At 37.2% G+C, this 16,508-nt stretch overlaps 1 protein-coding gene across 6 annotated transcripts in view; it reads left to right on the top strand.

Moving 5' to 3' along the window:
* LOC150102202 (ral GTPase-activating protein subunit alpha-1) overlaps window positions 1–16,508 on the top strand; it is an 800,562-nt gene that overhangs the window by 32,150 nt on the left and 751,904 nt on the right. For all 6 annotated transcript variants that reach the window (XM_090398990.1, XM_090398987.1, XM_090398991.1 and 3 more), the window contains exon 3: window positions 4,039–4,088. In XM_090398990.1, the coding sequence (XP_090255116.1) occupies window positions 4,039–4,088 (50 nt within the window). The remainder of the gene's footprint in view (window positions 1–4,038; window positions 4,089–16,508) is intronic.

Here is a 16,508-nt window from a genome sequence, read left to right as displayed (position 1 = left end):
CTATCATTTCCTTATGGAGAGTATTAGTGAAGAACGAGACAATGTTGAAATCTGGTGTCATTCTGAACAAGAATCTTTAAACCAGAAATTGGAAATAATCAAAAATGCAGCCATACAAAATGGATACAATCCAAAAACAACTCAAAAAAAATCATCAGTCACTTCCACACACATCATCCTAGACAAGAACAAACCCGTAGGATTCCCATACCTTATGTCAAAGGCATCTTCACATGTCTTTCAAAAATTATGAAGAAATATAAATTGGCTGCTGCCTACAAACCAATCAACCAGATCTACAATTGGTTACCTTCTCCTAAAGACAAACTGTCACCTCTGATGCTACCTGGTGTATATGAGGTCCCATGTTCCTGTAAATTGTCCTACTATGGACAGACAGGTAGATCTATTAGCAAACTTATTTCGGAACACTAAGACCGTATCTGTCTTATTAAACCGTAGAAATCTGGCCTCGCACAACATGGAATTGAAAACCCAAACCATAGGATCCATTAGAAAAAGACCAAACTTCTGCATAGATCTTTATATAAACACTAGGTGGCTCTGGCGCCAACGGTACCCCCCCCCCCCCCCGTGTTCTGGGTTGGTAGGCCAGTTCTCCTTGAATTCTAATGACTCGAAATGGGAGATCCCCCCCCTTGAGTTCTGGACTGGTAGGCCAGTTCTCCTTGCATTCTGATGACTCGAAAGGAGATTAGGGGATTCCTCCCCCCCTGGCATCTACAGTGCCTAACCCCCGAGTTCCGGACTGGTATGCTGGCTCTCCTTGAATTCTGATGACTCGAATTTTGAAAACTCGAAAGGTTCTTCCCCCCCCCCCCCCCACACACACATGAGTTGTCTGGACTGGTAGGCTCCTTGAATTCTGATGACTCGAAAGGGAGGGTTCTGTCTCCCCGGCACCTATGGTGCCCCCCCCCCCCCCCCCCGAGTTCCGGACTGGTAAGCCGGTTCTCCCCTGAGTTTCAAAATGTTTCAAATAACTTGAAAAAAACATGACAGAAAAAGGCTTATCATTTTATATATATAGGGTAGATGAACATTAATATGAAGAAAGTACCGAAGCCTTACGTCACAGACCCAATTTGAACCATAATGGCATTCTTACTATCCCTAAAGTCTGAGAAATTGTCATCGTAAATTGTATAAAATAATTTATATATGTTATTTCATTTTAATATAATCTTTTTTTTTCTCTCTCCCCTGATATATTTTAATTTAATTCTGTAACACACACTACTGCATGCATAGAGGAATTCCATTGTAAACATGCCCCCTGACTGTATGTGATTAGCATTGTTTGAATTTACTGTACTGACGTCCTATGATACTTAGGATGAAATATTTTCTTATTACTGTGGTTACGTGTGCATGTTTAGTCATGAATGCTTTACAGTATACAACAGTTTTATTCTTCGTAGCATTCTACGGTCACATTTGGTGGGAGTGACTGGTTGTCTACTGTGGGTAGCACTTGCAGTTGACTCCTTGTGCTTTCATGGACTCCCTACGACTCCCTGGGTTGGCCTAATTTGTTAACAATTTGCAGGACAGGTAGGCCTTGAACATAGCATCCTATCACAAGACCTCTTTCAAACTCCGTCAGTTTTCATCTCAGAGTTATTTCATCTGGAAACGGTTGCACTGACTTGGTAGCATCATATTCCTCCAAGTTATAACAGCCAGAAACATGACTTGTTACATGACACAATACACCTTGTTTGTGTCCGTTGACTTCTTTCCAATCACTGTATAGGCATACTCATGCCATATGTAATAAATTTTTAAAATATATATTTTTTTTACATTCCATTTGTAGAGCCTCTGCTACTAAAGGCTCACGCAAAAAGTTAAGCAAGTTTAAGCTCGGTTAGTAGTTGGAAGGAGATCAATCTTTCAATGCTGTTGGCACACTCTCCCTCTTTGACTCCCTGGAGGTGTCACATAATAATAATAATAATATAAATAATATAAAATATTTATTTTATATTATTTTTATATTTTTAATTTTTGTTTTATAATTTTAATTTCATTAGCAAAGTTAACCAGTAATTATAAACACAAAAATTAAAATTAAATCTCATTCTAATCAGGGAAAAAGAAGAAGGGGTAGACAGTCAGTGAGATGAATGGATGGTGCGTGTGGAGTGACTGATCTTCAGAGAGTTGAAGCCTTCAGAAAAGCATACAACAGGACTACATGGTGAGGCCTGGTGTGGCACATTACCAAGTGTGAGTGACCATATGGCATCTGTGGATGCCCAGTGAACAGATGAAATCTAATCAATACTGCAGAATATCTACACATTTTAGTCTTTCAACACCTTTACCCCTTAATTTGTTTTCTGAATTGTAATATTACTGTCCTAAGCTTGTTTTCACAGTCACAACATGAATTAGCTTAGGTGTAATTAAATTCTTGAAAATTTTCCATCACGAAAATGCTTTTTAATACTGTTATTTAAAGAGCAGTTATATTCGAAAGATAAGTCAAAGATTGAGTACTTCATGAAAAGTGAGTCTGGCTCCACGTGGAGTGCCAGACTCTGTTTTCATGAATTTTATCATTTGTCTTTCTTATTAAAGTATTGTTTATGGATAATTTATATACATTCACCCTTCATTATTCATTTATTCTGAGTTGTGTTTGCAAATTTTGCTATATGGCCCTTATACTTCAAATTCCTATCCACCGTTATGCTGAGATCTCTAGCCTCATCAGTTTCTTGTAGCATAATCCTAATCTAATATAATATGCTACTGGAATTTTCATCACCCCAAAGTGGATAATTTATACCTACTACCTTTAAACTGACAGCCATTTCATTTATCCAAATTTCCAGCCTTTTCTAATCATTCTGTAAGAAGAAAAGAAAAAAGGGGAAGGGACCAGTCTACAGATAATATAACAGATGTATATTACATGAAGTAAAGCACGGTCCAGCATCAGGTGAACGGTGAAAGTCACGAACTTGGGAGCAAAGATACAGGAGGCAATGTTGAGATGGTTTGGTCATGTGACGAGGAGGGAGGATGAGTATGTGGGAAGAAAGGTCATGGAGATGGATGTGCAGGGGAGGAGGAAGCAGGAGCAACCAAAGAAGAGACGGGGGGGGGGGCGGTGGAGGGGGACCTGAGGATGAAGTTGGATGTGGTTACAGCCCAAGACAGAAGGATGTGGAGGTGACTCATTAGAAACAGTGACCCTACTTAAGTAGAATAAGCTCTGGAAGAAGACGGTTTAAAAAATCCCAAAAATATGGGATTTTTGGGACTTTCAAACCACTTTAGGTCTCTAATAAGTCTGCTGATTAAAATGTGGAACTTTTGTAGCTTATTCTGTTTTGACAGTGCTGATTGGTTAGAAAGACTTGTATTTGAATCCTGTCTAGATGGATGGCTCATATTCTACCTACATAACTTTTTGTTCTAAGTGTTATTTTAAATTATAATTAAAACTGTAATAATCCAGGATCTTACCATTAACAGTTATGATAAATTACTGTTGTTGTATTAAAGTATTAATATGAATTTGGTCCTTGACGATATTATAGACAGCATATGGCTTTGATGTCGTTCCCCCTCCCCACTAGTAGTCAGGCCAGTAGAATAACGGTTGATCAAATCATTGTCACTTTGGTATATTGTTTGAAATGTAATATAGCTTTTCTCTGTTTATACTCTATGTGTGTGTAGTATACTCCAGAATTTTATTGAAACGAATAAACAGATTAGTTTTACCACACCTATAATCTGGTGGTTTAGGGCTTTTTAATAAGAAAAATGAAACAATAAATTGTTAGAAGAGAAACAATTCAATGCAAATGTGACTACTGTATAGTCGCTGTAGTCATGAAAAAAAAAAGTCACCAGATTATAGGTGTTGCAAAACTAGTTGGTTTTATTATTTTTCCCATGTACTATTAATGACTAATAAAAAAATTTCCTTAGTACCCATTTTAGCATGTAGATTTCTGATATGAATATTTTGATTATTGTGAATATAATTTTTAATAGCTCATAGGACTCACAGAGATGAATTAGATGCTGTTTGTCATATATTTGAGGTAAAGCTTATTTTTTTGCTTCTTAATTTGTATTTTATATTAAGGAAAAAATAATATATTTTACAAAAAAAATGTCTAGATTTTAAATTAATTTCTTTTTTATTCTTTCAGTGATGATAGTAATTGAAAACATAGATAAAATCAGTATTTTGGAATTATTTTTCAAATATCATTAAGATTGTTATGCTTTATTAATCAAGGATTTTTATAGAAATCAGTCATAAGTTTTCCATTTTATACACTAACATACTAAGCTATGAGACTATGTGAATCCCATCCACAAAAGACTGTAAGCCTACGGTACGTTAGTACTGTGCTTGAGTTAGGTAATTCAGGAACCTGGCTTTAGAGATCAAATTTAGTACTCTTTCAAACCACTTTAGGTCTCTAATAAGTCTGCTGATTAAAATGTGGAACTTTTGTAGCTTATTCTGTTTTGACAGTGCTGATTGATTAGAAAGACTTGTATTTGAATCCTGTCTAGAATGAGAAGAGCCTTTATGAGGGCTTTCAATGAAAGGTGAATTGTACTGGTATGGAGGTGGCAGAGGACTTCTGGAAACTTATATTTCATTTTTTAAAGAACAGACAAACTGGCCAGAAGAACAATACAATACAAATACAATTAACAGGCATAATACTCTTACTTCGTATCCTTAGTTTCTTCAGCTGTAGTTACAAACGATGACCAACTTAACATGCAGATTATGCTGATATAAACAAGATATCTTTATTGACAGAAATTAGTAACTCATTATTTTTCATCTAGATGTAATATTTGTTTTAATGTATTGTGGGAGATTTTCTACTCGTGTTTGATAGAAAGTTGTATTGTGCTTCATCTTTAACACATTCACTCTGGGCATGAGACACATCTCATGCATGTTGTGTATTAGACAGGAGCTCTCTTGTCTTTGTATTGTGTTCCTTCTACATCAGGCAGAGGCACATTTCAGATTCTAAATGGATGAAATGTTTCCTTGTTTTATAGATTTGTTGCCGAGAATGCAATTGTGTTTTATGTTCTGTCTTTTTCTTAGTGTATGTGTTTATTACTGATTTTCATAACAAGCAGTTATTTAGAGAATGACTTCTCTAGACTTGTAGTGTATTATTTAAGAGGCTAAATCTACTTAAAGTAAAGCGTGAACCAAAATCTTTGATTTTGATATCACTTTCCTTTATTGTGATTCATGTAGATGAGTAATATGGAGATAATGTTCACCCTTGCCTTACAACTGATTTTACATCAAATATATCTTTCATTTCTAACTGCTGACTTGCAGTTCAAGTATAGTCTATATATATTACTCTGTATAATGTCTCATTTATACTACATAAATGTAATATTTTGATGAGATTTTCATTTGGTGATTTGTCATATGCCTTTTTGATAGCTACAAACTTTAAATGCAGATTATTATTATTTTTCTGGTGCTTTTTATACAGGAGCCTTCACACAATTTGAAAACTCATAATGAATATTCCATTACACATTATTTCCACAGTACTACCTATCATGCCTCTCCTTAATATGCTCATGCTAGGCAGAGACAAATCGTTTCATGCCGTACTTGAAAGAATGACTTAGGGCAGGACATGAGGATTTGTTTCCTATTTTGCTTATCAGGTGGATACCACAAACCATTGTGTGTGTGTGTGTGTTGCGGTAATTTATTCCTACATGCTCCATTGCATACAATGCATATATTACATGCAACTTCCAAGTACTGATTAACATTTACATTTCCAATTTTGTATCAATATTCATATTTGCATTTATATTTTTACATCTATATGTACATATTCTGACCTTTACATCCATGTTTATGTTTTTATATATACATATATTTACATTTTAAATTCTTACAATATCAGTAATTTATGTTACTTTACAACAACTGGTAGTTGATCTTATTGGCAAATTTAATTAGTTCTGAGTAATACTTTTCACTAAGTCCCTGTTTTGACACTGGTCACTTGTCTCCAGAAGTAATGGTGTTGCATTAGGGCATCCGGATGGAGTCCAGTAGCTGACAGTCGTTAAAGTATGTGGTCAACAGTCTTTTGAAGGTGTGAGCTACAAATACATGATCGTGATTCCAAGATATGGAATCTGTGTAGGTGGTGTCTTAGTTTTCCATGTCCCATTAATAGCGTGGTTAGACCTGGAGAAATGGCGTGTTTTTTCAGCCGGAGTCTGCTTCTGATGCTAGGAAAGAATTCTTTTGTTGTTAATCCGTTTTTTGATGTTTTTCCATTCTTCCCACAAATCTAGGCTTCTTTCTTCTGCAAGTGTTTTTATAGCAGATTTCGAGTGCCTTTGGTAACTCGTTTCTAGCTTCTTCTTTAGCCAACTGATCTGCCCTCTCGTTTCCGGCTACCCCAGTATGTGTGTTCACCCAGCAGAACTTGATTTCCCATCTTGATAGAGTGAGATTCCAAACCAGCTTTCTTCTCTGTTCTATTAACGTTATATGGTTGTTCTGGTTTTTTATGCCATCTATAATGCTTCTACTGTCACTGTAAATTGTTTCTGTCTTTTGATGAGAGGTGTTGACTTCTAATTCATGGAAATATGTAAGTGAATAAATTATAGCAAGTTGTTCTGCTTGGTTGTTGGAACAGAGAGGATGCAGTCTAGAGCACCTGTCTTGTATAATGGACTGCCTGTTATTATTATTATTATTAAAACAAGACCTCATGGAGTCAAAGACTCATCTAGGAGGTCCTTTTATCTCACACACATCTCTTCATACCGGGTCTTAAACACATTCAAACTCCCTGCAGACACCACACTCTCAGGCAAGGCATTCCAATCATTCACAACTCTGCACGAAAAAAACCTGCCTCTCACTCCCCTACTCACACCCTCTTTATACAGTTTCCAGGGATGACTTCTGGTTCTCCCCTGATCTCCCACTATTCTCTGTAGAACTTCTCCACCATTGATCCTATAACAACCGCTTACCAACTTGTAGGTCTCTATCATATCTCCCCTCTTCCTTCTCTCCACTAGACTCTGCAAATTACATCTTTTCAATCTTTCCTCATACTCGACATTCCAGAGGTCAGAAACTACCTTAGTCAGTCACCTTTGGACCCTTTCCAACATCTCTTCATCCTTCTGAAAACCAGGTGACCAAATCTGGGCACAATAGTCCATGTGTGGCCTAATCAAAGCCTTATACAATGGAACAAGAATCTCCCTACTTCTACACGTCAGTGTCCTCCTCATCATTCCCAGAAGTCTTTGTGTTGTCTTCACAATTTTGGCGATGTGTCCCCTAAATTTTAGATCTTTATCCACTATCACTCCCAGATCTCTTATTTCCTCTACTTCCAACAATATATTCTCACCAAGCATAAATTCTGCATCCCATCTTTGTTTTCCAAATTTTAAAACCTTACATTTTGCAACATTGAACTCACATCCCCATTTGCTTGCCCAATCACTCAATTTATTCAAGTCTTCTTGCAAGGCCACAACATCTTCACTACTCTTTATGGTTCGTCCCAACTTTGCATCATCTGCAAACAACTGAATATCTCCATCCAAATCCTCGCCAATATCATTAATATACAAGTTAAATAGTAATGGCCCTAAAACAGATCCCTGAGGCACTCCACTAGTGACTTTCCTTTTCCTGGATATTGCACCCCCATACACAACTTGTTGATACCTATCAGATAGCCAGTCTCCAATCCAATGCACTAATCTAATATCCAACCCCATCTGCTCTAGTTTGACTGTCAACTTATCATGAGGTACTCTATCAAAAGCTTTTGCGAAATCCAAGTATATTACTGTGTATCCTTCTCCTCTGTCCAAGGAAGCAGTCACTTTATTGTAATAAGTAAGTAGATTACTAAAACACGACCTCCCTTTAGCAAATCCATGTTGTCCATCAAAGATTATACCATTGTTGTCAACCCAATTCTGGATCCTAGTTCTCACAAGCGTCTCCAACAACTTAACCACAACACCTGACACACAGATAGGCCTATAGTTTGATGCTTGAGTTCGATCACCTCCTTTATGAAGTGGCACAATCTTGCCCTCCTTCCACTCTTTAGGGACTTGACCAAGTGCAAGACTCGTATTAAAAAAATATGTCAAGGCAGGTGTCAACTCTCTGGCACATTCCTTCAGAATACGCGGTGATATATTATCAAGTCCCACAGCCTTATTTACATCTAGTTTACTCAACTCCCCAAACACCTCCTGCTCACTTACAGGCAGTTTCTCCTCCCCATCATCAACTGCTCTTAATCTCTCCATGAAGTCACAATCACAAGATTGAAAGATCTTTATGAACTGCTCATTAAGTATCTCCACCACACATTCTGCAACAGCTGTCTTTATACCATTTCCTCCAATCAATGTCATCCTTCCATAATCATTCTTTCTTTTGCTGGCTACATATTGAAAGAACTCCCTAGGATTCTTTTTAGCTTCATTAGCTAACTGCTGTTCATACCTCTCTTTAGCTACTCTCACCAACCAAGTCACCCTCCTTGCCTGGTCTTTGTAGACCTCATGAAATTGGTTACTTCCACTTCTCTTATGCTGCCTCCACAATGCCCTTTTTCTCTGTATTGCATGCTTAATCTCTTTATTCATCCATCTCACACCTACCTTATTCACAATGCAATGAAAGAACAGCCGACATTCCCTCCAGTTTTGCTTCCGTCAGTGTATATATGGAATTCATCGTCAGGGCTTTCCTTCTCCTTAATACATGTTTTCTTTGCTGGGTGAAGCCACTTACTATAGTAAAACAGTAAATTCAATGTTGGAATTTCCGTTATATCTCCCAGAAGTGACTTCATATATTAGAGATAATTCCTGTATTTTTGGGAAGATCTGTGTTTGAGCTGCAATAATGGAAGATGCCTCAAAAGCTATTGTCTTGTATCCTTTAATTATACGTATGGCTATAAGACATTGAACTCTGTTTAGTTTTTGTCGATTTTTCTTTGATTTTAGTTGAATGTTTCCAGGCAGATGCAGCATAAGATATTAATGGTAGTATAGCTCCGGTATATATTGTTTTCAGCACTTGGCCTAATCCCCACTTAATCCTTGCCAGCTTTACTAGAAGGTTTACAATTTGTAAGCTTTTTTCGGCAACATATGTGATGTGCTTGTTGAAGGTAAATCTTTCATTTATTATTACTCCTAGGTATTTTAGCTCACTGGCTACCTCGTGAACTTCTCCTTTCAGTACCTGTACTTCTCGAGAAGACCGTAACAGGTTGTTTTGATTTTTTACGTGAGATGTGAAGCACTTTAGACTTGGTGCTATTGAATATAACTTTCTTCTCGCATGCCCACTCTGCAATTTTAAAGAGTTCCTCGTTGCCCGTTACTTCTAGTTGTAAGCCATCTTGTCCTCGAATCATTATCATTGCATCATCGGCAAAAGCTATGACTTTTATTTCAGTAGTGAAAGGAAGTCTTAATAGTGAGTCATATTGGATGTTCCAGAAGCCTGGTCCACAGCAGGAGCTTTGCAGGCAGCCTTGTTTGACTTCTTTCATTGCAGCTGTGGTGTGTGTGTGTGTGTGTGCATTTTGATTGAAACAAAAATTGCATGGGAGTGGGGGGTAGAATCTGTTGCAGAATATATTAGAAACCAGTGATTAAGGGGAAATCCTCTATTTTGTTGGTATATTTAAATTACTAACAGGCAGGGTCGGCTCGTCTATAGGGACCGGACCCCACCTATATTTGTATAAGTAGCCCAATAATTGTAGTTTTAAAAAATGTTTCTTGTAATTATTATTTTTTGATCTATTTCCAACACGTTTTATTGATTAATAAAAAAAATTACTGTAGTATTTTGTGGCAATATTGTATAATGCAACTTAGTACAGTCTCTGGGGCCAACCACGGTTGGCCCTATTTTATACGTGTAGAACACAGGGCATGTATGAGCACATACACTAACGATTGTATTTGTTTACCGGGCGCAACGCTTATCTTGGGGCCAGTTTAGTCTGGCCCAGTCACTGCGTTTGTGCATAAATAGTGCACAATTCTTTCATAGTCTTATTATTTATTCTCATTATTGATCTGTTTTATTGTTTAATAAAAAAATTACTGTAGAATTTGTGGCATTATTGTAATGCGACTTAGTACGGTCTCTGGGGCCAGCCACAGCTGGCCCTATTTTATACGTGTAGAACACAGGGCACGTATGAGGTACGTGCAGTAGCGATTGTGTTTATTTACCAGGCACAGTGCTTATCTTGGGGCATGTTTAGTCTGGCCCAATCACTGCTTTTGTACATAAATAGCGCGCGATTCTTTCATTGTCTTATAATTTATTCTCGTTGTTCTGTTGTATTGTTTTTAGTGTGTTTAATTATTGTTGTCGTTTTTTGTTATAATTTATTTTAAAGTTTAAATTTTTATTACATCCATAAACAATATATTTTAATTATGAACAAAATCGATAGTTTATTGGAAAAACGTTTCTCATTTTTCCAATTTAAAAAAAATTAATAGCTCAATGCATCAGTGGAGTCTGACTAAACATTATTGTAAGAGAAATAATAACTATAAATCAATAATAGAACCACTATATAAATATAAAAAAAAATTAAGTTGTTTTTGGCCCCTGGCTCCACCTGTTTCTATTGTCACCAGCTGCCACTGCTAACGGGTATACATTTATGAGCTAATCATACAGATATGATCACCTGATTTTCAATAGGATGAGTTGTTGGAGAGGGTTCAGAGACATCTCTGGAATATGGAGTATAAGGACAGATTGAGAGATTTCAAAATTGCAGAGCTTAGTGGATAGAAGGAAGGGGGGGGGAGACATGATCGAGACATAAGTTGGTAAGTGGTAGTTACCAGATTAATGTGGATGAGATATTTTATAGAATGTCTGGAGATAAGGAGAGATCAAGAGGCTATCTCTGGAAGCTACATAAGGGTAATGGGTTTACAGTGATACTGCTGGACCTGGCCAAGGCCTTTGACAGGATACCACATGGAATTCTAATCCGTAAACTACAACATATGGGAATGGATATAGGATTGGTGAGATGGATAAGTGGGTGGTTGATGGAGAGATATCAAAGAGTAGTTTATTCAGGAGTAGAGTCCAAAAGACTGCCTGTGACTAGTGGTGTGCCGCAGGGTTCTGTTCTTGGACCACTGTTTAATCTGTTCATTAATGATATAGGGAAGGATGATGCAAAGTTGGGTAGGGCGATAGTAAATGCAGAAGATGTCAAAATCTTGCAGAATGACTTGGATAGATTGGAGTTCTGCACTAAGAAGAATGGATGTCAATTCCATTTGTATAATGTGACAAAATGTAAGGTTATGCATTTTGGGGTGAAAAGATTAGCAGCAGTATACCGCATTGGTGGAACTGTACTCCAGGAGATTGATGAGGCCAGCGACTTGGGAGTGTTGGTGGATAGGGAGATGAAGTTTAGGGGGCACATTGCAAAAGTAGCTAAATCAGCTCATCAACTCACTTGATTGTTGAAAAATACCTTGACGAGCAGAGACAAGCAAGTTATTGTACCTCTGTACCAAGCCTTGATAAGACCTCATCTCGACTACTGTGCCCAGATTTGGTCACCTCGGTTCCTTCTTGATGGGGAGGAGGTGGAGAGGATCCAGAGGCGAGTGACTAAGATGATAGCAGGTCTATGGAATGAACCATATGAGAACAGGTTGAAGATTTGTGGGTTGCAGAAACTAGTTCATAAGCGGAAAAGGGGAGATATGATTGAGACATTCAAATTGCTAAAGGATTTCTATAGGATTAATTCAGAGGATATTTTTGAGATCAGGACTGGTGGTGGTGGGAGAACTAGGGGACACCTATGGAAGCTGTGCAAGAGTGTGGTTAGCAGGGGTGTTAGAGCTCGGTTCTTTACTTTTAGAGTGGTAAATGAGTGGAATAAGCTGCCAGAGTCTGTTGTGGGTGCTATGACGGTGTGCGAGTTCAAGGCAAGGTATGATAGATACTGTGAGAATATCGTATAGTTGTGTGGACATGATGTTTAGGGCTTCCCTCGATGAGTCTAAGGACTCCCTGGAGTCGCCCGAAATAATAATAATAAAAAAAAAAAAAAAAGCTGTATAAGGAGGACGTGAGCATGGGGGGGGGGAGTAGATTTTTTTTTTTTTTTTTTTTTTGCATGAAGAGTGATGGGTCATTGGAATGCATTGCCTGAAAGTGTGATGAGTGTAGAGACAGTGCATGCATTTAAGTCAAGGTATGATGAGCAGTGTGCATGTGATAGTGGGACCTCCCACAATGACTCTCTTTATTCCTTGGAGGTCTGATGATGATAATAATAATGTAAGAAAGGGAAAATATAGGTGTAAATAGAAATACTTTCTTTAGAGACAAATAAACAACTAATAATTTACAGCTGTGGTATTATGTGCGTGCCCAAAAAGCTACTTTAGGTAGGAAGGTATTACATATCATCCTATAATCTCGACACATGCATGTTCACATTTATGATGGGGTGTAAGTAAATAAAAAATTTGAATCAAGGGAAAGAGGTTTGTAAATAACTGATAAATAATAAACAGCACCTGTAAACTCAATGGACAAAACATTAGAGATAGAGGTGATGGGAAGTTGACACTGCAGACAGTAAATAGACAGACATTGGGACTTCCCAACAGTGTATCACAATCGACGAACATGAGTAAACGTGGCAGTCTTAGCAACTTTGATTGTGGAGTGTTATCGATGCAAGACAGATTGGTCATTCTATCACCCAAGTGGTAAGAACCCTAGGGTTCTTGAGGGCAACTGTAACAAGGGTCTACTGCAAGTATACCATTAACGGATATACCATTGAGCAGGTGGTGGCCGACCACATACCATTGATGACTGGGGTTGACGTAGACAGTCCAGGCTCTTACAGACCAACCACAGGGCAGTGGCAGCACAAATCACATCCAGTTTCAATGTTGGATTCCAAGCAGCATCAGCGAGCGAACAGTACGGCATACCTTGCATAACCATGGGCTACGGAAGCCAATGCCCTTATCATGTACCGCTGTTGACAGCTCATCATTAGGCATTGCACCTTACCTGCTGTCAGGACCACCAAAACTAGACCTCTGCAGAGTGGTACAGAGTCATGTGGTCTGGTGAATCCCATTATCAGTTGTATTGAGCTGATGGGAGGGTGCAGGTGTGGCATTGACAGCATAAGACCATAGCCTGTCGTGCCAGGTTGGCTCTGTTCAAGGAGGTGGTGGCTCTATGATGGTTTGGGGAGCCTTCTCATGTGATGCATTAGGTCCCTTAGTGCAGTACTTCCCAAACTTCTGGATGTCAGGGCCCCCTTTGCAAAAATTAAAATATTTCACAGCCCCCCTCGAAAAAAAATTGTAATAGAGAGATATATTATTATAATATTTATTGTATTTATATTCAATACAAAACATACACAGTGAATATTGCAAAAATCAAATGCATATATTACATTTTTTGCCTCTTACCGTTTGGTTCTGAAGACGGTGTGACTGTTCTATTAAAATATGAAATATTGTCCTTTTTTTTTAGTCTGTTTCTGCTTCTTCTGATTGTTCGTGGGAATTTTTTTTTATTTTTTATCAGCCACTTATCCATCTCAGGGTTAAATTTTTTAACGTAGAATAGATCAAATAATATCACCACTTACTGATACTGGCACACCACAGACTGATAACATGAAATTAGTGAATATTACCTGAATAAGGGAATCCCCGGACCAGGAACATTTTTCTCTTTTGTGACTTTTCTCCCTTTACGGTAATTAAGCCTAACGCAAAACAGACAGCAGAGGCAGGTTATTAAAACGTGCATATGATTGGTGCGGTATTAACAAAAGATCGCACAACCGAAAGATAAAAGCATAGCTGACAATTGAGTTGAAATGCTAACTCTCTTCAACCGAATTCCATATGTGAAACTGCCATAACATTCATTATATATATATATATTACTTAGTTTTAACACTTTTGCGAATTTTAACACGTTCGGTTGAATTTTATTGCTGCCTTGGGAAATCGAACTCACACACATCTAATTAATAGCAATAGTTTTTAGTTAGACACTGTGTTTGCCCATGCAACATATGGTTTTGTTTCAGTCTATATATACAGCATAGCTTCTGTATGAGGGGACATGTGATTCATTAATTAGTGTTTTTTTTTTTTCCTAGTTGTCTCTAATTGCACTATTTGTTGAGAAATATATTACACAGACTCCTCATACTTTATTCACTGGCATAATAAAAGTACTTGTTTTTATTGCCTCTGCAGTATAGTGGCTGTTAAGGAGAGCATGTTGTTTACCACTGCAAGCGAGTTACTATCTCCCCACATGAACTTGTTTAAGCTTTTTTTCATGTGTGAGTATATGCGAAACTTTTATTGGTAACAGAAAACTAGCTTGGATGACAGTGATAATATAAAATGAGTTTTAATATGTATATAAAGTCGATATCAACAGTCCCTGATTACGAACGCGTGATGAAAGGGACAGGAAGATTTGGAGCTTCCCTGGAGAGCATTCAAAGTAAATACAATTAACCACTGCTTTGAAATGAAATATATGAATAAGCAATATTTACTAATATTCATTAAGCGCCGAAATACGCAGGAAGCAAAGTTTGTGAACCAACACCAATGTGTGAAATTTTCCATTAAAATATAAAAAAAAACAAAAAAGAAATAATAAATAATAAAAGTTAAATACGTTTCTTTTAAAATAAAAAAATCTACTTAGTCTTAAAACATTTTAAATTTGTTTTCATTATTTCACGGCCCCCAAGGGGGCCGTGGTCCACAGTTTGGGAAGCGCTGCCTTAGTGTGTCTGGAAAGATTCTTAAATGCCGAGCTACCAGAAAGTGTTGGCAGATTGTCTACACATGTTCATGCCCTTCATGCATCTTGCAGCCGATAGTCTGTTTCAGCAGGAGAGTGTGCTATCCCACCTGGCCACAACTACCTAGGTATGGCTCAAGGAACACTCACGTGAGTTTGGGACCATCCAGTAGTCCCAAGGTCCCCAGATTTAAATCTGAATGAATCTTCAGATGCCATAGACCGAGACAATAGATCTATGTATCTGAGACCAACCTCTAAGGTGCAGTTGTGGACAATGTTGCAACAATCATGGCTGGAATTACCTCAAGCAACCCTCTGTCATCTGGTGGAGTCAATGCCTCGGAGAGTATAGGCTGTTATTCATGCTATAGAAAGACTGACATGCTATTAGGAGGTATCTTTAAGGTTTTGTCCATTGAGTGTATATGTTGATAGCTTAGTGAATGATGATAAGCAAGAGGCATATCCAAAAAACTAGTATTGATCAGAAATTTAATCTAAACAAGCAAGCACATAATTCTATAAATTTATTATGCTTATAATGTGTATTTGTTTCTGTGTTTCTCTATTTATGTTTGTTGTTTTGTTTTCTTTTATTCAATAATAATTATCATCTGTGTACACTTTTTACATAGTAATAAATCCTGTATATTGCTAATTTTGTTGGAGGTCATCACAGTGCTTTTTTTTTTTTTTTTTTTTATTAGAAGGCTTAATTTTCTTCATTAAATATAGATGGTTTTAATCTTATTCACTGGAATAAATGGATTATTACTCTTGCATATTCTTTCTGAAGACTCCATTGAATATCTGTGTACAGTGAAAAACATCCTCTCCACCATAGACACCAATTGCACAGACTTATTCAAAACAAAGAAGTTTTATTATATCGCTGAATACATTATAGCAAGAATTGAACTGTGTATTATATTTAGTGACAGAGTAATTAGCATAATAGGACTGAATGAAAATGACCCTGGATAGTGAAAAGCACCTCCCCTACCCTCCCATAAACACTATACTGCATAAATGGGAGCAAAATAAGGCAGTAGTTCTATTGTTGTGCCAAATACTGTAACTAAATACAGTGTTATAACAACTTTTCAACTATTCAACTTTTCAGTTCCAGAAAATATGTGGTCACAATTATTCATACAATTATTTGGTGCAGAACCAAAGTGATTTATCTAAAGCAAATTTTAAAAAGTAAAGAGTTGTGTATATATATCCATAGCTTGAAATCATATTAACAAAATTGCATTTGAGATTTTCTGTATCATTAAGACAATTCATAAATACTAATTTTACAAATAAAGTTCTACCAAAAAATTTCTTGTATTGAAAGCATTGTTAAAATGCTCCTGCCAAATGCAGATGGGACATTATATACAATCAAGTGAGTGCTTGTTTGCCTGCCTGCCTGCCTGCTGTGCAACATGGCAGACAAAATACAGACTGGTGTGAATGTTTTAAACTCATTCACCAATGAAGCACTTGTAGCAGCCTCTGTTCTGCCAACCCATCCCACTCATTTATCACTCTTCAA

Source organism: Typopeltis vanoorti, chromosome 10 (assembly GCF_054136105.1).
Source record: "Typopeltis vanoorti isolate ZY-2024b chromosome 10, IOZ_Tvanoo_1.0, whole genome shotgun sequence".
Lineage (NCBI taxonomy): Eukaryota > Metazoa > Arthropoda > Arachnida > Uropygi > Thelyphonidae > Typopeltis > Typopeltis vanoorti.
The sequence above is the reverse complement of the archived record's forward strand: the minus strand, read 5'-3'. Positions and strand labels throughout refer to the sequence as shown.